A 23,406-nucleotide genomic window follows, 5' to 3' on the forward strand; every position below is an offset into this window, starting at 1 on the left:
TCCTATTACAGATCCTCTCTTCCTTTGGTGTGAGAGACCTTGCCCTCTCTTGGATCTATTCTTACCTTTCCAACCGCACTTTTAGTGTCTCCCACTCCCGCACCACCTCTTCATCCCGCCCTCTCTCTGTTGGCATCCCTCAAGGCTCTGTCCTGGGACCATTACTTTTTTCTATCTATACATTTGGCCTGGGACAACTCAAAGTCCCATGGCTTCCAGTACCACTTATATGCTGACAACACTCAGATCTACCTCTCTGGCCCAGATGTCACATCTCTGCTGTCCAGAATCCCGGAGTGCATCTGCCATAGCCTCCTCCTCCTCCTCTCGCTTCCTAAAGCTCAATGTGTTAAAAACTGAACTTATCTTTCCTCCATCTCACCTACACTCTCTACCTGATCTATCCATTACAATAAATAACAACACCACGCTCTCCCCAGTACCCAAAGTTTGGTGCCTTGGAGTGACCTTTGACTGTCTTGTCTTTCATAGCAAACATCCAATCCCTCACCACCTCCTACAGTTTTCAACTCAAAAATATTTCCAGAATCCGTCCTTTCCTCAATTCGCAATCTACAAAAATGCTAGTGCATGCCCTCAATCTCCCGCTTCGATTGCTGCAACATCCTCCTCTATGGCCTCCCTGCTAACACGCTCGCCCCTCTCCAGTCCATCCTTAATTCTGCTGCCCGACTGATCCACCTCTCTCCTCAATGCCACCCCGCTACTACTCTCTGCAAGCTCCCACTCTTCCACCGTATCCAATTCAAACTACTAACACTGACCTAGAAAGCCGTCCATAATCTGTGTCTCTTCCGTATATCTCTGAACTAATCTCTTGCTACACTCCAAAACGTAATCTCCGGTCCTCCCAAGATCTCCTTCTCTTCTCCTCGCTCATTTGCGCCTCATGCAACCGCCTCTAAGACTTCTCAAGAGCATCCCCAGTCTTCTGGAATTCGCTGCCTCAACATGTCAGACTATCTGCTACACTTGCAAGCTTCAAACGGAGCTTGAAATCTCATCTGTTCAAAAATGTCTATAATCTACAATGACCTCACTGCTTCACCACCACCCCAGCCGCCGCCCCACCACCGTGCGGAGCTGCCGCCCAACCTACACCCAAATTACTGTTTCCTCCCCAAAATCCTATAGAATGTAAGCCCGCAAGGGCAGGGTCCTCTTCCCTCTGTACTAGTCTGTCTATTGTAACTTGGATATGTATTCTGTATGTAACCCCCTTCTCATGTACAGCACCATAGAATCAATGGTGCTATAATAATAATAATAAATAATATTATAAGAGTAATAAGGGAATATGCTCACCCTATGGGGTTGTGTTTCAGACAACCAGAATTAAAGCATGTAATCAGCTGCTGCAGATTCCATGCGCTTAAAAAGCCAAAGCAGATCAGAAACAAAGATGTGGAATGGTTACTGCACTGCTGAAGAGATGACATAAATCCAGGAAAGCTGAATGAAGGTGGTTTTATTCTACGTATTTTTAAGTGTCACCCCACTTAATCAAGGTGGTTTTATACTATGCCATTCGAAGTGTCACCCCACTTCATCAGGAGATCCACTGATATAACCTATGTGGTGTGTAGTGTGTGTGCGTATAAATATTGTATATTATTCACCTACTGCTGCTTTCTCCAGGATCCAGTGATGTTCAACTTTTTCTCAATGAAATTACCGCTATTTAGACTATCTGGCTAACTATGTGTGAGCCAGAAGTCTTTTTTTTTTTTACAATGTAAGCTTAGGGAGCTTTGTCCTAATGCTCCATAGTAAAAACCACATCTGAGCGCAGGATGACCCAGAGAGTCAGAGCGGTAACATCATATGGACGGAGAGGAATGATGCTGGATACCGGGGAGAGCTGTGGTAGGAGAGTATATAATACATTTAATCTACTGTATCCTCACCTATCCCTTGTAGGCTGTGAGCCCTCACGGGCAGGGTCCTCCTTCCTCCTGTACCAGTCTATGCCTTGTATTGTTTATGGTTATTGTACTTGTCCCTATTATGTATACCCCTTTCACATGTAAAGCGCCATGGAATTGATGGCGCTATAATAATAATAATAATAATAATAATAATAATAATAATAATAATAAATAATAATGAAAAATTAAATATTCACGGGAGTGCTTGTTTAAATGACCCAGTGGTCATGAGTATGGCTTTCCCATGGAGAAATGGGTAAACCTTTCCCCAAAGTCATACTTACCTTTCAGATGTATCAGTGAGCCATGGAAATGTGTGGGTACACACATGGTTTTCAATTTTACAATGGTGAAAAAACCAAAATATTGCTTTATCTAGACCAGGGATGGGCTCAATTACTTTTGGAATAAATGTTCATCTTATTCTTTTTAACTAGAGACTTAAGCGGGCTTTACACGCTACGATATATCTAACGAGATTATGGCGGGGTCACGTCATAAGTGACGCACATCCGGCATCGTTAGTGATATCGTAGCGTGTGACAGTTATGAACGAGCAGAAATACTCACCTTATCGTTAATCGCTGACACGTCGCTCATTTTCTAAAAATTGCACGTCCTGTTCATCGCTGACACGTCGCTCATTTTCTAAAAATTGCACGTCCTGTTGTTCATCGCTGACACGTCGCTCCATGTGACACCCCGGGAACGATGAACACAGCTTACCTGCGTCCCGCCGGCAATGTTGAAGGAAGGAGGTGGCGGGATGTTTACGTCCCGCTCATCTCCGCCCCTCCGCTTCTATTGGCCGGCCGCTGTGTGACGTCGCTGTGACGCTGACCGTCCCTCCCCCTTCAGGAAGTGGATGTTCGCCGCCCACAGCGAGGTCGTTTGGAAGGTAAGTACGTGTGACGGGGGTGTTATAGCATTGTGCGACACGGGCAATAAATTACCCATGCCGCACAAACGATGGGGGCGGCTGCGATCGCACAACTAATCAACACGTGAAAAGCAGGCTTTACTGTGATGATGGTAACAAGTTTACAGGAATTTTTTTTTTTTATAATTTAGCAGCTATTAAAATAGGGTCGAAAAGTAAAAAAAAAAAAAATTCTTATTCCGTGTACTGTGGATATAGGGCTAGAGATCTGAGCAGACTGGCCACTTTTAGCCCTTATTCCAGCTGATGGAAAAGTACAGAATTGCATTAAAAGGTATTCCAAAGTAATTGTACAATGCTTTATATATGACAGAAGGAAATTACATCCATTTTAAAAAAACTCCCAAACCGCCATACATGAATACTGTAGGAAAGCAGCCTTGAAATAAACCAAATCACTGCTGTATCACATGGTTCCAGTCTCCCAGCACAACGCGGCACAGAATGTATATTTATATAATGGTCACGTGATGTCTAGTCATCCTCGGATAAATTGTCTTTAATTATTATAACAATATTTGCTTTCTTACTCACTGTAATAAAGACAAACCATACACTAATTAGAAGATGGATGGTATGGGCACAATAGGCAATGCTTTGTGTGGTCTGATAATAGCTCGAAAACCACAAAGCTCCACCTAACCCTTCAGAGAATTATTTCACACATACAATTTAATATCTATTATGCAGTAGTCTTTGTGGACTGCGACAAGCGTCACATTACACCATACTCGTTCCTCCCCAGATTCAGGCAGACTTGAAAGAACTGACTTTCCTGCCTAATGAATTTGTTTGTTCAGTCATCTAACAGGTACCTTAAGCAGGTTAAAATCTTATTGTGAGAATATGAAGAAGTTTCTTAAAAACGTAAAGATTTGGGGCCAATGTTATTTCCTATCACATTGCGTATGTATATAAGGTTGGAAATTTTGGTGGGTTTTTTTACCGCGGGTGCGGGATTCTTTAAGAGGGTCCAGATTTTCCTTAAGAAAAAGTCACTTTCTAGTGCGCACATGGCCTAAACGTTACTGAATCTGAAAGGTCTCCTTAAGCCCGATTTAAAGATAATATTAGTATTGTACTACAAAAATCACCTGACAGACTCCCTTTAAGTGATCTGTCAGGTCCAATGCACTTCACTTATTTGCAAATAACTTCTAATGCCAATTACTCCAGAAAGCAGCAATATATTTAAAAGGCTTAAATAGGTTTACATTTCAATCTTCCAAGAGCTGCATACCCAAATATGCGGTTTGGGAAGCAAGGGAGGGTTGATCATACAGATTCCCTTTAAACGTTATAAAGGAATGTAAACATGTCTTTTTCTACAAGAATTGGTGGTGAGCACTAAGGCCCTGTTTCAACATATGACTTGTTGTATGCAAAAACTTGTTACCAAGAAGAAAAAAAAAAACAAAAACAAAGGAAGAATAGGTATCTGGTGAACTTTAAGGCCCTGTGCGCACTAGGCGTTTTTACCCGCGGTTTTGCTGCAGACATTTCTTGAGAAATGTTTGTAATCTTCCTGCAGACATTTCCCAGCAAAACCTATGGGAAAAAAAAAAATAGCTGTGCGCACACTGCGTTTTTTTCCTCAAGAAAATGCTTTCTGAAGATTTTCTTGAGAAAATTTCTTGAGAAAATGTGCATGTCACTTCTTTTCCACAGGTACCTGCGGTATACCCACGGTATTTCACTCCACTCACTGTAATGTAATCGCGAAATACCGGGGGTATACCGCAGGCAGCAAATTATGTGCGGTATACCCCCGGTATAGCCGCGATTTACCTGCGGTAATGCTCATCGCTCCCTGCGGTTTTGCAGGGAGTGATGTCATTATGCCAGGAAGAGGAAGCAGAGCAGAGTAAACACACACGTCACACTCCCTGGTTGCCGCACAGAAGCACTTCCGTGTGACCTCCAGGTGCCCGTGCAGTCTGTGTCCCGCTCCGGCCCTGCCGCTGCCTGCCCTGCAGTGTGTCAGTGTCTGCCCGCAGGATCAGCAGCTTGTCACGCTGCAGCGCAGGGAGACACTGACACAGAGCGTGCAGCCGCGGGGATGCCGAGCGCTGCTGTCAGGAGGTGAGAAGAGATCATTACCTGCTGTGACGATTTCCTGCCTCCTGACGTCACCGCGGTCACTGCTGTCTATGACCGTCTCGCAAGCGGCCCGAGACTGTCACTAGCGGTGACGTCATGGGCTCTCGCGATACTGCTGACAACGTGGCGGGCATAGAAGTCAGTGACAGCGCTGACGTCAGCAGTACAGGAGATGATCACAGCAGGTAATGATCTCATCTATCCTCCTGACAGCAGCGCTCGTCATCCCCTGCAGTGACCTGGGCTATTGATGTTAGCTCAGGTCACTGCATTGCTCTCCCAGCCAATGGGTAACATTCTGTTCTTCATTGAATGGGACAGTGACTATGGTATGGATCGCCGTGGGACCCACCCCCCCCTTATTGGATTACGCCGGACGTGGAATTGATTGTTCTTCTCAATAAATTGGTGAAAGAGGGAATGTTTTGGGAAGTTTTTTTCAAATAAAACTTTTTTTGTTGTCTATTTTTTATTTCTTACTGACTGGGTTGGTGATGTCGGGTATCTGATAGACGCGTGACATCACGAACCCCAGGGCTTGATGCCAGGTGACATTACACATCTGGCATCAACCCCATATATTACCTCGTTTGCCAATGCACCAGGGCAACGGGATGAGTTTGGGCGAAGCACCAGGACTGGCACGTCTAATGGAAGCGCCACTTCTGGGGCGGCTACGGCCTGCTATTTTTAGGCTGGGGAGTGTCCAATAACAGTGGACTTCCCTAGTCTGAGAATACCAGACCACAGCTGTCCGCTTTACCTTGGTTGGTGATCCAATTTGGGGGGGGACCCCATGTTTTTTGTTTTAAATTATTTATTTAATGTAAAATAACAGCGTGGGGTGCCCTCTGTTTTGGATTACCAGCCAAGGTGAAGCTGCCAGCTGTGGTTTGCAGGCTGCAGCAGTCTGCTTTACCCTAGCTGGCTACAAAAGATTGGGGGACCTCACGTGTTTTTTTTTTTAATTATTTATTTTATGGCTAAATACAAGGCTAGGCACCCTTTAGTGCCACATGAAAGTCACTAAAGGGTGCCAGCTTAGAAAATGCAGGGAGGTGGGAAATTACATAGGTCTTTCTCATCTATCTATTCATCTATCCATCTTTCACTCTATCCATTATCTGTTTGTCTATCGATTATCTATTATCTATATTATTTATTGCATTTACAGCATAAAAAAAACGCAGGGACTAACCTGCGGAGAAAACGCGGGAAAAACGCGTTTTTCCCGCGGTTTTGGTGCGGTTTTTTACCGCAGGTGCGGTAATCTTCAACTCCCAGAAGTTTCTCAAGAAATTTTCTTGAGAAAAATCACTTTTCTATTGCGCACATAGCCCAAAACCTATTTACCATAAGAGGTTCCAAAGGTCCATTACGCCCCCTAAAAAGACCCAACGTTCATGCAAAATTTTGTTTTAAACTTCCGGGTTTTGGGATCTCCGTATGTAAAGTGGGATCCATCCATCCTTTAGCCTTCATCACTGTGAGCGCGAGATAATAATAATTTCATTTATATAGCGCTATTAATTCCACAGCACTTTACAAACATTTGCAACACTGTCCCGATTGTCCCCATTCTGCACTAACCTTGCTGCATACTTTTCTCTTATGACGTTATCATTTTTATAATTTAGTAACAACTTAGTAAAGTCCGTTGCAGAGCTGGGATGGTGCAGATTGGGAGGTCTTGCTCTTTACATCGAGGAGGACTGCAAAGGGTCGTGGGATTTTGCTATGCATTTTGGTATCTCAAAGCCCAGAAATTCTGACCCAAGTTTCACTAGAAAGTCGGGTCTTTGTGGGGGATATTATGGACAGTTTGAATATTCTTAAATGAACGCTATTAAAAGACATTTAGTCAGTGTGCACCATCTTTTCTGGAAAAAAAAAAAAAAAAAGGGGGCATCCCCAGACTGGTGATAGGCACTTAAACAGAACAGATACATGGATCCATTTACAATAATAAATATCTCTAAAATCTATGGTGGATCAGTGGTTAGCACTACAACATTGCAGCGCTGGGGTTCTGGGTTCAAACCTCACCAAGGACAACATCTGCAAGCAGTTTGTAGGTTCTCCCCGTGTTTGTGTGGGTTTCCTCTGGGTTCTCCGGTTTCCTCCCACATTCCAAAGACATACTAATAGGGATTTCAGATTGTGAGCCCCAATGGGTACAGTGTTGTATGTAAAGCACTGTGGAATTAATGGCACTATGTAAGTGAATAAATATCTATATTTGTGGTTCCATTACCCTCTATGGGTCCTTGTGGTGTCCATTTTGAAAACTGACAGCACAAGGACATTGTTGGTTATAAGTTACTTCAGGACAAAATGTAGAATTGGTGGAGGAAGGTTGAACTAGATGGACTTAGGGCTTTTTTCAACCTATGTAACTATGTAAGGATAAGAAATATGGATCTGTAAATGTACCCTTCCTTTCAAGGCACCAATCGATCGATGGCCAATGGCCTCCTTTCCACAATCCTGATCATGAGAACTGAGTTATTTTACACAAAATTTTCTCTTTTCAGCCATGTAATTTTCTGCCAAACACAAACATAAAATATAACAAAAGGATTTGTCCAACGTACTCTTGTGGTTCGCAAATAGTTAGTCCTTCGGATAATGTACTCATCACCTTTCCACTCAGACACTGAGGACTTCCTATTACAATTCAACATTCAGTAAAACAAAGCAAGCATTTCGCCAAATCCCAGCCTCAACTCAATTTGTGTTCCAAAACCTTACAAGTCAATTATATAACTACTTTCGACACGTTAAACATTGGATGCTATCATTTTTTTAGCTTCATGTTCTATATGTTCTAGAATAGTCCAGTTTTCTAATGTTCTGACAATGAAGCTATATAAATAGTCCATACTATCAATAAGTGATAAAACACAACAACATTAATGCTACAAAATAAACCAATAAATAATAAAAGTAACTTTGCTTTCGTGCTGTCGCTTTCAATGAGCTTCTGTTGAAGACTTTCCATCCAGACATGAATGAATACAGGTCACTACACTCCTGGTCCACACCCCTAGGAATGGCTAAACCTGCTCAGTGCATAATTTGTTCCTCCAATCACCGGCATCATGAAGTCATGGTCCTTAGACACACTATTTTAAGAAAGTAGAAGTCAGCTTGCTTTCTCCCACATTGCATCAACCATGTTGCATCAAACCCGCCTGTGTGTAGCATACCCTGAATCACAGTGCTTACTATTTATGATTCAGTGCGAGTCCCTCCCAGACTTGGTGTATTCATTCCAAGAACCAATTTCATCTTCATTGGTTTCCTTCAGGAAACCAGACCAACTTCCTATTATTTTATTTTCCTTGCCTTTTGCACAGCCCACATAAAACTGACTGGAAGCGAGAGTGATAGAAAACATTATTCTGCACAAATAAAAGCCAAAACAAACACAAAAGAAAAAAAAAGTAAAAAGAAAACCTTGCACTCGTCATCTGTGCACATAGTCCAAAAATATCACAATTTAGAGACCGTGACTATTTCACATGGTCCTAAAGAAAGCTTATTTATGCTACCAATTATAGTACAACCCCATAGTAGTTTGAGGGGCGGGGGGGAGGTTGTCTAGCATACCCCCAACGTGCATCAATATCTCAGCTGTGAATCAACACAAGTCCTGAGAGTCCTTCAAGAAATTCATTGTATACGCGGCCATTCCCGTCTTTATGAAGGTGAAAATAAGCCCTTGCTTTAGAGTCACAGTACATTCATGGAAAATAGACTTCACAAACATAACTTGTTGAAAACAGACAAAACCTCTAATTCTCCAAGAAACGGAGTAAAATATTCTAAACTTTTGCCAAGAGTCATGATCTCTTTCACTTCACTTCACAGACGCTGTAAGAAGCCAGCTCTCAGTTCAGCCTGTCACACAAGTCAGGGAAAAGAAGTGCTGTGGAGCCAATGTAATGAGTCAGTAAGAATGGTTCCCACTGGACAGTCTGTCAGTAAATGTTGCAAAATTCCTAATTGGGATGGGCACAGAAGGGACTCATGTGGAAATTCCATAATGTCTGCTCTGTGGTTGTCAAAATGACCGCACACATTTTGCCACCTCTTGTCCCATAGTTCTCAGAAATTACAAGGTTACAAATAATGCAGGGAAGAAGGAAAAAAAAAAAAAAAGTGGGGGGAGGGGGAAGTTAAAATAGGATATTTTTTTCCTAAGAGATCCTACATATTGTTTTTTTCTTAATTTTCCTATATCCTGACAAAAAAAAAACAATAAGTTGAGAGGTCACAGTTATATTGATTGATATACGGTGTGTTATAAACTTTCTAATCTATATTGTCAAAGAAATATGCATCTTTCTCCACTTATATGACACTTCTGCTCTTCACCACATTCCAATTCATCAATATTTAAAGGAAGAGTGTCGCTTTTTTTATTTTTGTATTAATAATTGTGATTATGAATTCAAGTATTTTTAATACAAAACTAAAATCCCTGCTTATTTAGTTTTTTTTTTATTCTAATTTTACTGAAGGCACTGGGGGCTGCCATCTTGGATTTGGTGTGTGTGTAACCAATGGCAGCCCCCTGGGCATAGACTCTGATAAACTAACTCCGACCCCATTTAGTAACATTAGAGAAGGTATCTACTGTGAAATGGACGCGCCCCCTGGGCTGTCCAGATCACAGCAGAGGGAGGAGATCAGCGCCACCATTGTGGAGCTGACAGCGTATGCAGTCTGCTCCACTTTACCCCTGTCAACCGCCGGGATGTGTGAGTACGGGGTGCCGGACCGCCTCCCCTCCCCTGCCGTTACCGTCTCCAATGATATGCCCACCCCTTGCTCTACCCAGCACCGCTCTTCTCCCTGCCGCTGCTGCCGGCGTGCATGCAGCAGAACTGTGTGTGTTTTGTGTGCAAGACAAAACAATCACTGATCTCAGGGAGACCAGCCAGAGAAAACACTGCCGGCAGCCAACAAAGGCGCTCAAAACAGTGAAATCCTAGGTGCATTTCCCCCTGGGAAGTATGCAAATCAAAAAAGGTCCGTGGAGCCTCTGTTAGGAGTCTCGACACAGAAATAGTCTAAAATCCCTCCGGGAAGGGATGAGGGACAACACCACAAAACAGCTGTCTGTGGATGGATACCTGGCCTTGGTATTTCCCTTGTCATATCTTTAAACTCATCAAAGAGTTGGATATTGACTAAAAGGGCCACTTAATATGGTGGTTATGGTGGTCTCCTATGCAGAGCATGAGAGAACCGGCACACCTCCCCCCACCACCGCCGCTGCTACCATCTCCAATGGTCCAATGACACCATCTCCACTCTTCTTGCTGCAGTCTCTGCGGGCGTGCATACAGAGCAGTGTGTGCGTACCTGCGCCCCTCCCCCGCCGCAACCGTCTTCAATGACACCCCCCGCTCCCCCTGCCCGTGTCGTGTATCTAATCCTCTCCTGTTTGGTACTGTCTGCTGAGCCGTGTATCTAATCCTGTCCTGTGTGGTACGTCTGCTGAGCTGTGTATCTACTCCTGTCCTGTGTGGTAGAGTCTGCTGAGCTGTGTATCTAATCCTCTCCTGTGTGATACTGCCTGCTGAGCTGTGTATCTAATGCGGTCCTTGGTGACACTTTAGACATTTCTGGTCACCAGAAAAATGGCTCCGCACTGTGTCCCTACATTTCATTCTCTGTTATCCCTTGAAGACACCCAGGTTAGGAGGGGGAGCTGTGACATCACACACAGGAGAGCAGATTCTGTCCACTTTTACTGCAGCTGTAATCTGAGCTATTTCTACAGTGGGATTTCTGTAGGATTTCAGCAGCTGCTCCCCCTATTGTTTAAGAGTGGAAAATATCAAACTATTTGTTTTTGTATATTTTACTTAATTAAAAACAAACACTATCTAAACAAAACATTAAAACATTAATACTTTACATGTTTTTAGTTATTGAAATTTTTTTTTTTGGATGACAGACACTTTCCCTTTAAAAAACTGCAAAAAAAACTATTGGCTTACAGAGTGATCAGGTTACAGCTAACAACTGACGTTAATAGGAGGGAGTATCAGACTGAGGCAGAGGGATGGTGCCGCTGTTTCTTACCAAGTGTGTCACCTCAACCAGTGGTGGATGCACATTTACACTGCTCAGTACTGCTGAACAACATCCTCCATTCATCTTCTACTCCTGAATAGGTGACTTGCACGAGTGCAAAGCGACAAAATCTCGCGTGGTGCCCTGTGCCTAGTCGCCACAGATCACAATTACATGTATATTTCCATCTGTATAACATGTATTGTCAGCCTTTAGCCGTAATGAGAATTTTGCTCTCTGCTCCTCACTACAAAAACACACAGGTTATTCCCTTGAGAGAAAAACGCTTGAGGGAGAGCCCTAGAAGGAAAAAGGGGAGGAGCTTGGTTCTGAAGTAAAATTTCAGTTGGTGGCAGTTAGTCGGTGTGTGAGGTGAAGTGAGGAGCGTACAGAGGAGAGGTCCTTTCCTGAGGTGATTTCTAAAACCTCTGGAGGGCCAGTTACACTTGTCAGGGGATCAGTCCTTAGGTCACCAATGCCTTCAAGGTCGGTGACAAAACAGACACTGCAGCCTTTTTACAAGGGGCAGTGAAATTCCTGGGAACACAGTGGCATGTGAGAGTCTGGAAGCTTCTAGAAGAAAGAGTCTTCCTTCAGGATTCCAGTCACCTGCTCGCCAGAAGGGATAATCAGTCCAGATTGTTCTTGTCTTAGGAATCCCAGGTTTCTAAGATACCCATTCCCAGATAGTGAAATAGTGGCGGAGGACAAGTACACCCTCACTATACAGCAGAGGAACAAACTCATCAGGGCAGGAAGTACCCCCATCATTGGATGCTGTGATAACACCCTGCAGAGCTTCAGTATAAGGTGAAAGCTCCCTGTTCTGTGTCTGGCTGAATTATTCCCTGCTGCAACATCCCTACCTCAACACATCCCCCAGGACCAAGCCCTAGTTGAGGGTGGGGAGGGGGGGTGGGGGGAAGAGGACAACCCCCTGGCACTGTGCATCACCATCTAACTCCTGGGCCACCAGCGGTGCCCGGCCATACCTCAGCCGAACATCTTATCGTCACAAACTGTTTATTTTATTTCTCCCTTATTTAATTTATTTTTACTCCCCATTAAAAGAAAAAGCCTGTCACTCGCGCCCGGTACGGCCACATCAACGCTAGGAGCCACCATCGTGACATCAGAGGCTCCCGGGGTGATGCCTCGCACTCAGCCCCATATAAGACAATGCTGCACCTCACATCTGCAAGTTTTTCCTCAGCCCTAAATCAGACTGAGGGGAGGGGGGGGGGGGGAAATGACACTGTGCTGAGATTAAGTCTCCTCACTCGCACCGATTCAAGTCTATTGGTGCGAGTGAAACATCTGACTGCATTCGGATGACATCCAAGTGCAGTGCGATATACGCACAGGCTGACAATGGAGGAGATGGAGAGATTACTCCCTCCCTCTTCTCCACAGATGTGATCCAAATGCAAGGTCGCAGCTGAGTCTGAGCCGAGGGACATTAGAATCTCTTGCATCGGATGCCATATGCTACTGTGACTCCAGCCTTACATAGGGACAGGAATGTCTCACGTTTAGGCGTACTGCATATAGGAGACATCATAGTGGATAGTCTCCAAGCTAGCTCAGAAAACGGAAAGTTAGAGAGCCTGCAGAAGGGAAAATTTGTGCAGTATACAAGTCACACAATGGCAAAAAATAATATTACTCGTACACAATATGGCAGCTTGTTCTGAAAAAGTCACCTGAAATGACAGGTAGACTTAAACACAAATTATCTGGTTCTGATTGAATGGTGAAATAAAATTAGAGACAATTTCTAGTGCAGATCTTGTATACATTTTGGTGGCATAAATGGACTTGTGCTGTCTTTTATGGCTCGCTGGGTAATATTGAGTGCCTGCCACTACACTAGGCAATTCTTTCAGTTACATTAATAAAGGAGGCCACAAATAAAATGCACATAGAATAAACACAAAAATATCGAGACATTTGCAGTACAACCCAAGTTTATAGCTAACCGTAAATAGTCGAAATAAAAAAAAAAAAACCCTTACAGTCATGACCACAGAAAATTGTAGCCACAATGTCTACTCATCCAGTAATTTGTAATTATATAGCTATTGGGCCCATAAAAGTACTTACCCGGCATTCCAATCCCACGGAGCAGTGCCCACCAAAAACCTGCACAAAACAGGCTGCTTCGACATTATAATATCATACAAACGAACATAGCTAGTATATTACATGCCAGAAAAGCCTTGTATTTGCATAATATGAAACATATTGGAGGAAAAAAACAAACAAAAGCCCCCCTAAAAGGTTGCACACTATCAATAAGTGTGTCTCACTGTTCCTGCACCATTACCTTACACTAGAAGACAAGATAACATGGAGAATATTAGTAAACTCGAATTCTTGTCCACTGTGAAGCATAAATAAACCTTTATAAGGCTATGTGCACACTTACGGGATTTTGCCACGGATTTTCCGCGGATTTGCTGCATGTTTCGCTGCAGAAAATGTTCATAACATCTCTGCAGTGAATCACCAGCAAATCCTATGGAGAAAAAAAATCCTGTGCGCACTATGCGGAATTTGACAGCTGCATGTTTTGCTGCGGGAATCCCGCAGCAAAAACAAGTGCATGTCACTTCTTTTCCGCACATCGCTGCGGGATTTCACTCCATTGACTCAATGTTAATCATGAAATCCCGCAGGGAATAACGCAGGCAGCAAATTCTGTGCAGTTCACTGCGTTTTCCTGCGTTATTCCCTGCGGTATTTCGCGGTTTACCTCCGGTAATGTGCATCGCTTGTCTGCGGTTTTGCAGGGAAGTGATGTCATTACAGGAAGAGGAAGCCGTGCAGAGAGTAAACACACACAGATCACACACACACAGACATCAGACACATAGAACACAGACACAGACACATAGAACACACATAGAAAGAAAACGGAAATATAGAAAAAAAAGAACGTGGGCTCCGCTGCATATTTACCTTCCAGCCGAGGTAAGCACACAGCGGCGGCCCGGTATTCTCAGGCTGGGGAGGGAGAGGGGCAGGGTTAATGTCCCCTGCCTCACTCCCCCTCCCGCAGCCGAGAATATCAGCCGCAGCTGCCCCGGCACTGTCGCATGCATTATGCGGCAATACCGGAGTGTCCTCGGCTCTTCTTGCCACCGTGTAGCAGTGGTGGCAAGGTAATACAAGGGGTTAATGGTGGTGGGGGACCACCGCCATTAACTCCAGGCTTGATCATGGCATCGTCTATGTGACAGCTGACATGATCAACCCGTAAGTAAAGTGAAAAAAACACACACAGAAAAATCCTTTATTTTAAATAAAACAAACAAGCCTCGTTCACCATTTTATTAACCCCCCCCAAACAAAGCTCCGGCGTAATCCACAGGTCTGACGTCCTGCGCTGCTTCCATCCAGCCGCGACTAACACACAGCGCTGAATGAAAGCAGCAGACAGCAGAGGTAATTACCGGTCATTTCCCACGGCCGGTAATGTGAACTCACTGCCGACCGTGGGAAATGCAGCGATCTGTCCTCCCTCTATCTATCTGTCTGTCTGTCTGTCTGTCTGTCTATCTATCCCTCTATCTATTCTTCTGTCTATCTACTATCTCAGAATTAAATGACTTTTTTTTTTTTTTTTTTTTCAATGTGCTTTATTGCATTGAATGCAATAAAGCACATCCCAACCCGCACGCGGCAAAACCGCGGCAATACCGCGAATAATACCGCGGTAAAACCGCAGCAAACCGCATGCGGTTTTCGGATGCGGTTTCCCGCGGTTTTTTACCGCGGGTGCGGTAATCTTTGAGAGCATGCGGAATTTTCACAAGAAAATTCCATTTCCCAGTGCGCACATAGCCTTAAGCATACAAAAACATCCTAGATCACAGCCTATACTCATGCACCTAAATGGATTAAGAACAAGCCAGATATACAAATCTTTCTATGAGTACTGAATGAACCCCACAGTGGTCAAACTCATGAAGAATGTATCAAACGATATACATGTTCAATATGTGAATACCTATTTTTCAACAACTATATACGAGCAGTTTTACGCGTTCACTTTTGAGTCACATAATCTCTTTGAACACCTCAATCTTTCTTTGACCATTTGGAAGACATCAGAAATCTTTCCAGAAAGCAGCCATGCCGTCCACATCCCTCACCAAGGTAAAGCCGCTTCAGTGCACAGAACTGGCCTAATGTGCCATCCACACTATTTGAAAGGGTGGTTTTTCTTAGGCTAGGTTCACATTTCCGTTGTTTTAAATCCGTCAGGTCCGTCATTGCGAGTGAGCGACGGATCCGTCGTTTTTTAGATGTCAACTGACGCAACGGATGTGTTAATTCACAGGATTCCGTTCACAGGAATCCTGTGAAAAAACTGATCCGTCACGTCCGTTACATCCGCTGAGCGTCTATTTTTTGACGGATCAGTCATGATCCGTTTGTGTTTGGGACAGCCCAGTGGGTGTGCCAAACATGCTGGGCATGCTCAATAGAGCATGACGGAATCCAGCGCTGGATTCCGTCAGAAGATGGATTACGATGGAATCCAGCACCATAGACAAACATTACAAGCTTGACGGATTGCGACGGATTTCTGCACGGTGCGTTAATTTTGACGACCCAAAAAACGTTACATTCTGCGTTGTTTCCGCCCAGCGGGCAGTCCAAAAACAACTGATGCGCTGCGCAGCAGATACAACGCAGGGTCATCAGTCACAATCCGCCACTCATACAAGTCTTTGGGAGAACACCAGAATCTGCCAAACGAATGCCGTTGTTTACCAGAGCCGCGGATTGTGACTGATACAAATTGACGGAAATGTGAACCTAGCCTTAAATCGGTATCATTATACGTGAGGAAACCTATGCTTAACTTCTCGGCACACACGGCACTTACATAGTCAATGGTCTTAGGTGCCTGAACTGAAAGACAGCACAGCAAGAGCCAAAGTGTACTGTCGGGCTTCATAAAAACATGAAACTAAGAACTGCCCCTACATCCTCTTATTCGTATTATCTTCTCGGCTGTTAGAGGTTGATTAAGCTAAGTTTTCAGTAAATTGATAATGTGACTTGCAGGTTTTCAAAAGAGATCATGTTTTAAAGAATATTTAAATTAAATATTAAACTATTAACCCCTTCACGACCGGCCGATTTTTCGCTTTCCGTTTTTTTTCGCCATTCTTTTTCTGAGAGACGTAACTTTTTTATTTTTCAATAAATATGGTCATGTGAGGGCTCATTTTTTGCGGAACGAGCTGTACTTTTAAATGAAACCATCAGTTTTACCATATAGTGTACTGGAAAACGGCAAAAAAATTCCAAATGCAGAAAAATTGCAAAAAAAGTGCGATAGCACTATGGTTTTTGAGATATTTTATTCACTGCGTTCACTATATGGTAAAACTGATGTGTGGGTGTGATGCCTCAGGTCAGTGTGAGTTCGTAGACACCAAACATGTATAGGTTTACTTTTATATAAGGGGTTAAAAAAAAAATCGGAAGTTTGGTCGAAAAAAGTGGCGCACGTTTTACGCCATATTCCGTGACCCGTAGCGTTCTCATTTTTCGGGATCTATGGCTCAGTGACTGCTTATTTTTTGCGTCTCGAGCTGACGTTTTTAACGGTACCATTTTTGCGCAGATGCTACGTTTTGATCGCCTCTTATCGCATTTTGCGCAAAAGTTGTGGTGACAAAAAAAACGTCGTTTTGGCGTTTGGAATTTTTTTGGCCGCTACGTCGTATACTGACCAGATTAATTGATTTTATATTTTGATAGATCGGGCGTTTCTGAACACGGCGATACCAAAAGTGTGTATATTTTTTATTTTTTTAACCCTTTAATTTTCAATGGGGCGAATGATTTCAATGGGGTGATTTGAACTTTTAGGTTTTTTTGTTTTTTTTTTAATTTTTTAAAACTTTTTTTTTAACTTTTTTTTTTTTATTTTACTAGTCCCCCTAGGGGGCTATTGCGATCAGCAATCCGATCGCTCTGCAGTATCTGCTGATCACAGCTACACAGCTGTAAACAGCAGATACGCTCTCTTTTATCACTGTGCAGCGGGCACAGCGAAAGTGAAAGCAAGTCATGTGTAGTACAGGAGTTATCACATGACCCTGTGCTACCATGACAACTATCGGAAGTCACGTGATCGCGTCACGTGACTTCCGGTATTGGGCGGTAAGTAAAAGTTTACCGCGATCACGCTTATAATGGCGCTGTCACGTATTGACAGCGCCATTTAAGGGGTTAATCGGCACGAGCAGATAACGATTCTGCTCGTGCCTAGCAGGCACACATCTCAGCTGTGAAAATCAGCTGAGATGTGCGCCGATCGCGGCATGCTGCCGCCGGAGGACCGCGGACAGTAACATTATGACATTTAGGACGTAATTGTACTGCCCGCGGTCATTAAGGGGTTAAGCTATGTTCACATAGGGTATCTTTTGCTGCATTTTTGAGGTTACAAATACAGTATGCACTAAAATGCATGCATTTCCTTCCTCCAGAAAAGTTTATGGAGATTTCAATTTTGCGGTCCACAGTGGACATCTTTTGTTGGCTGCGTTTTTCAAGATGCAGCATGTCAAGTCTTTTTGCGTTTTTACCGCGTTTTTGAGCTCAAGTCAATAGATTTGACTTAAAAACACATTGGGCAAAACGCTGTAAAAACACGTCAAAAACGCGGTAAAAATGCATTGCGTTTTTGCCGCGATGTGTTTTTGGTGCATTTTAAGATGCACTGACAAAAAAATAAATAAAGAAATAAATAAAAGATGCCACGTGTGAACATAGCCATAGATTACCTGGACCCAAAATCTTTGCAGAATTGGAAACCTCCAAAGAGAATTCATACAACCCATATTGAACCTCAAACATTTTGTACAATATTTCATTATTTTAGCCGTGCTTTATGCAAGTAAAATCCAAATTACCAAATGTTGTTCTGTTCAACCTTCTGACATTACTTCCCCCCCCCCCCCACATTTTAAATGGAGATGCCCTTTAATTTAAAAATGCAAGAAATAATTAGATTTCTTTTTACTAAGCCATTCATACATTGATTCGATAAGTATTAGGTCTTGGTCCAATTCTTTATTATCTACACAATGTGCCGCTGACCAAGCAACACAAACTAGAGTATTGTACAATTTAATAGATGGAAAACATAAATGTATATATTCTAAGCATTCTCCAGTCAATGCCACCTAGTGAGGAGAAAATCACCTATTTGAATCATTAGACTATATGTGGTCATGCATCTGAGACATCAGAAAGGGACATTTTTGGAATCTTGCAGGCTCATGCCCCTCTCAAGTCTTAAGAAGGATTCAGTATACCACTCATTTTAGGATAAAACAAAAAGTTGCAAAAGGCTTTACGATCAAGACAAGATAATATCCAAACCATTGAGGCATAGCACCATCCTATTTATCTTTTTTATAGTAAGGAAGTTTTGATGATCCAACGAGACATCCACAATAATAGGATCACAAGCATAGTTATTGTGCCAACCTGGAAACAAAATATGAAACATGCATCCAATGCGGTCTAATGTGGCTAAGGCTGTGTGCCCACATTGAGGTTTTTTCCACTTTTGTTCATGCATTTTTCCTTGCAGATGTTAATGAATACTGCAAGGAAAAATGCATCCCAGTAAAGTCTATAAAAATCGTAACCTGTGCATACACTTTTTTTCCTTGAAGATTTGTTGCTTTAAAAAAAAATAAAAAAAAAAAAAAAAATGGAGCAGCATGTCAATTGTTTTGTTTCTTTAATCCATGCAATGATTTATCAGTACAGTCGATTATATTGCAGCACTTCGCCTCACACACCAGGCATACAGCATGATGTACAAGGCGATACGTAGCTCAGTAACCTGGGGTCATCATGGTGATGACCCAGGGTGGCCATGTCAGAGATCGGGTCCCTGTGATCACATTACAAGGACCCAATCGCCAGGGAGAGGTAAGAGATTCCTATCCCTCCCTCCTGAATGCTGCAATCGCATTCAGGGGGTTAAACTGCTGGGGGCGGCGCAGAGACCGCTCCGTGCATTGAGAGCTGGGACCTAGCTGTAATATTAACTGGTGACGATCGGAGGGGTACAATGCCTGAACCCCCACGATCGCCATAACTTAAAAAAAAAAGGAAAACGTATGTGAAAATGTGAGAAAACACGCAAATGCAATGAATGCGCATTTTTTCAGCTGCTTTTCTCCTGCCAAAACATGCCTTATGTACAGTAAAGAAGTACACAAAAAGCAATGTGGGCACATAGCCTAATGGTCACATACCAATGCCCCATAAGATAATTGCTTTTCTTTTTATAGAATTAAAATGACTACACAGCAAGACTCCAATCGATTTATTAAAAAGGGAACTGGTCACCAGATCTTCTCTATATAAACTAAAGCCACCACCTTATCTAATCCATTACTGGAGTCCAACAAACTGTATCTAAGCCCTGAGCTCCCCTGCGTAATTTAAAAAGTACCATCTATATTACTGGCATACAATGCGGTCCAGTCAAATGGGAGGTTTTTTTCCCTTTTCCCTGCAACTTCTTAATGTACAGAATCGCCACCATCTGGCTTGATTAATGTGGATGACACGTCCAACGTCATCTACAGGTCACCTGTGCAGATACCACATTTACAGCGCATTGAAGGCGCACTTTGCTTCACCCCATTAAAAGGTAGAGCAAAGTCCTGCACATGAGCCAGCACAACTTAATTTCTGGGATAATTGGTGCAGGCAAGTGATAGAGCAGATGCTTCAACTGTGCAGATATCAGATTTTCAGCAAATTGCAGGCGCACTTTGCTCTATCCTACTAACGGTAAAGCAAAGTCCTGCGCATGCGCTAACACAGGCTTCACTTTCAGGATATTAGGTGCTGGCAAATTATAGGACTTTAGCATAGAGCAGCTGCTTAAACTGCACAGATACCAGATTTGCCGCAATCTGTATTACATAGGATGCCTCATCCACATCAATCAAGCCAGAAGGAGAGTGATTTTGAACATGGAGAACGTCCAGAGAAGAAAAAAAAAAATGCCCATCTGACCAGGTCATATGCCAGAAGTATATAAGGAATTTTTGGCATATGCAAGGGGAGTTTAAGGTTTAGCTAGATAAAGGATAGCGAACTGAAGTAATACAGCAGATAAAGGTGGTGGCTTTACTTTGTATTAGTAAAATCTAGTGACTCGATCCCTTTAACTCATTTGTTAATTACTTATGAACCCAACATAATGTGCAACACCAGGTATGAGCAGATATGATAAGACACATGTGCATCTGAATAAGTTAGAAGGTCATCAAAAAGGTAATTTCAATAATTCATTAGAAAAAGGGAAACATTAGAGTCATTAAAACTGAGTGATCTATTTCAAGTGTTTATTTCTGTTAATGTTGAGGATTATGGCTTACAGCCAATGAAAACCAAAAGTCAATTTCTCAGAAAATTAAAATATATAAGACCAACTGAAAAAATGATTTTAAGCTCAGAAATGTTGGTGCCTATTGAAAAGTCTGTACAGTAAATACATTTACAACTTAGCCGGGGCACCTTTTGCATGAATTGCTGCATCAATGCGGCGTGGCATGGAGGTGATCAGCCTGAGGCACTGCTGAGGTGTTATGGAAGCCCAGGTTGCTTTGATAGAAGCCTTCAGCTCATCTGCATTGTTGGGTCTGGTGTCTCTCATCTTCCTCTTGACAATACCCCATAGATTCTCAATGGAGTTTAGGTCAGGCGAGTTTGCTGGCCAATCAAGCACAATGATACTGTGCTATTAAACCTTGTATTTGTTCTTTTGGTAGTGTGGACAGATGCCAAGCCCTGCTGGAAAATTAAATTTCCATCTCCAAAAAGCTTGTCGGCAGAGGGAAGCATGAAGTGCTCTAAAATTTCCTGGTAGACGGCTGTGCTGACTTTAGTCTTGATAAAACACAGTGGACCTACACCAGCTGATGACATGGCTCCCCAAACCATCACTGATTGTGGAAACTTCACACTAGACGTCAAGCAGCTTGGATTGTGGCCTCCCACTCTTCCTCCAGACTCTAGGACCTTGATTTCAAAATGAAATGCAAAAATTTACTTCCATCTGAAAATACCACCTTAAACCACTGAGCAACAGTCCAGTTCTTTTTCTCCTTGGCCCAGGTAAAACTCTTCTGGCATTGTCTATTGGTCATGAGTGACTTGACACAAGGAATGTGACAGTTGTAGCCCATGTCTTGGATACATCAGTGTGTGGTGGCTCTAGAAGCACTGACTCCAGCAGCAGTCCACTCCTTGTGAATCTCCCCCAAATATTTGAATGGTCTTTTCTTAACAATCCTATCAAGGCTGCGGTTATCCCAGTTATTTGTGCACCTTTTTCAACCACAATTTTTCCTTACACTCAACTTTCCATCAATATGCTTGGATACAGCACTCTTAACAGCCAGCATCTTTAGCAGTGACTGTTAGTGTCTTCCCCTCCTTGTGGAGTGTATCAATGACTGCCTGCTGGACATCTGTCTGGACTGTCTTCCCTATGATTGTGTAGCCTACTGAACCAGACTAAGGGTGGCTAAAGCGATCTAGTTGGGGTCACGGATTTTGTGACGCACATCCGGCCACTTTAGCGATGTCATTGTGTGGGACACCTATGAGCGATTTTGAATTGTCGTAAAAACGTTCAAAATCACTCATCGGTGACATCACCCCCTATTCCCAATTGTCGTTGTTGCTGCTGTGTGTACGATGTTGTTCATCGTTCCTGTGGCAGCACACATCGCTACGTGTGACACTGCAGGAACGAGGAACCTCTCCTTACCTGCGCCCGCCGGCAATGCGAAAGGAAGGAGGTGGGCGGGAAGTTAGTCCCGCTCATCTCCGCACCTCCACTTTGATTCGGCGTCCGCTTAGTGAAGTCGCTGTGACGCCGAACAAACAGCCCCCTTAGAAAGGAGGCGGTTCGCTGGTCACAGCGACGTCGCTTGGCAGGTATGTGCGTGTGACGCTGCCGTAGCGATAATGTTCGCTATGGCAGCGATCACCACATATCGGCCATACGATGGGTGGCGGGTGCTATCACGCTCGACATCGCTAGCATCAGCTAGCGATGTCACAGCGTGTAAAGCCTGCTTAATGGACCATTTTAAACACTTTTGAAGCCTTTGAGGTGTTTATTGGTAATTATTCTAACTTTCTGAGGAAGACTTTTGGGTTTTCACTGGCTGTAAGCCATAATCATTAACAGAAATAAACACTTGAAATAGATCACTTTGTTTATAATGACTATATAAATGGGTTTCCCTTTATGTATTAAATTACTGAAATAAATTAACTTTTTGATGATATTCTTATTCAGATGTACCTGTACATTACATGTACATCCGATGAAAAATTGCACTGTATTTAGGCTAAACAGAAAATGCATCTTACCTTTACATGGCTCTGTGCACCCAAATTGTAGATTTCAACGGGTTTCACTTCATTAATTATTTTCACTAGACATGTGCTATCAGTCAGATCCCCATAGTGCAACTTCATGTCTAAAAAGCACAAAACAAAATGGAAAATTTGCCAATTTTGAGGATCTGTTCCAACGAAACCTTCTTAAAATCATATTAAACTTGTAGTGACATACACAGCATAAATTGACGTGCTGCAGACTCCAAATCCACAGTGCTGGTCATGTTATACTGCAAATTTGTGTCAGCAGCATGGTAATTAGATTTCAGAAAATCTCACCTAAAACATGGCTACTGTAATAAAAACAGATAATTTTCTCATGGAAAATTTATATACCCCCTAAATTTTTACCTCCCCATACTAAAGAATTCTACACAATTAAAAAAATGGCCATAATGTTAATAAAAACAATAAATATTTCTAATTAATGCCATACAGTGGCAAAGATCAAAAGGATGGCAGTGAAAACAGTGGTTTAAATTTTATTTGTAACTGTAAAGGCGCAGCATGGAATGGCAAAGTCTATTCCCTATTCCATACAGTATGCCGTATACAGTCTAGTATATAACACTATGACTCTTACCATACACTGGGTCAATGCAGCCCTATGGATACGTTTGGTGATCACACATGCCAAACATATATTACAAAATTTTTGACTATTGACTTATGTCATATATATTATGTATATATATATTATTTATATATATATATATATATATATATATATATACGGTATATATGTACATGTGTGTATAATGTATATTATACACACATAATTATACTATAATGTAATTGTATACATTATATATATATATATACACATACATACATACACACATATATATA

The 23,406-nt window shown here is 42.6% G+C and overlaps 1 protein-coding gene across 1 annotated transcript in view; it reads right to left on the reverse strand.

The window, feature by feature from the left end:
- Positions 1-23,406, reverse strand: part of GMDS (GDP-mannose 4,6-dehydratase) — an 899,211-nt gene that overhangs the window by 714,154 nt on the left and 161,651 nt on the right. Inside the window, exon 5 of the mRNA XM_075316493.1 lies at positions 22,528-22,637. Within this exon, the coding sequence (XP_075172608.1) occupies positions 22,528-22,637 (110 nt within the window). The remainder of the gene's footprint in view (positions 1-22,527; positions 22,638-23,406) is intronic.

This window comes from Anomaloglossus baeobatrachus, chromosome 6 (genome assembly GCF_048569485.1).
Source record: "Anomaloglossus baeobatrachus isolate aAnoBae1 chromosome 6, aAnoBae1.hap1, whole genome shotgun sequence".
Classification (NCBI taxonomy): domain Eukaryota; kingdom Metazoa; phylum Chordata; class Amphibia; order Anura; family Aromobatidae; genus Anomaloglossus; species Anomaloglossus baeobatrachus.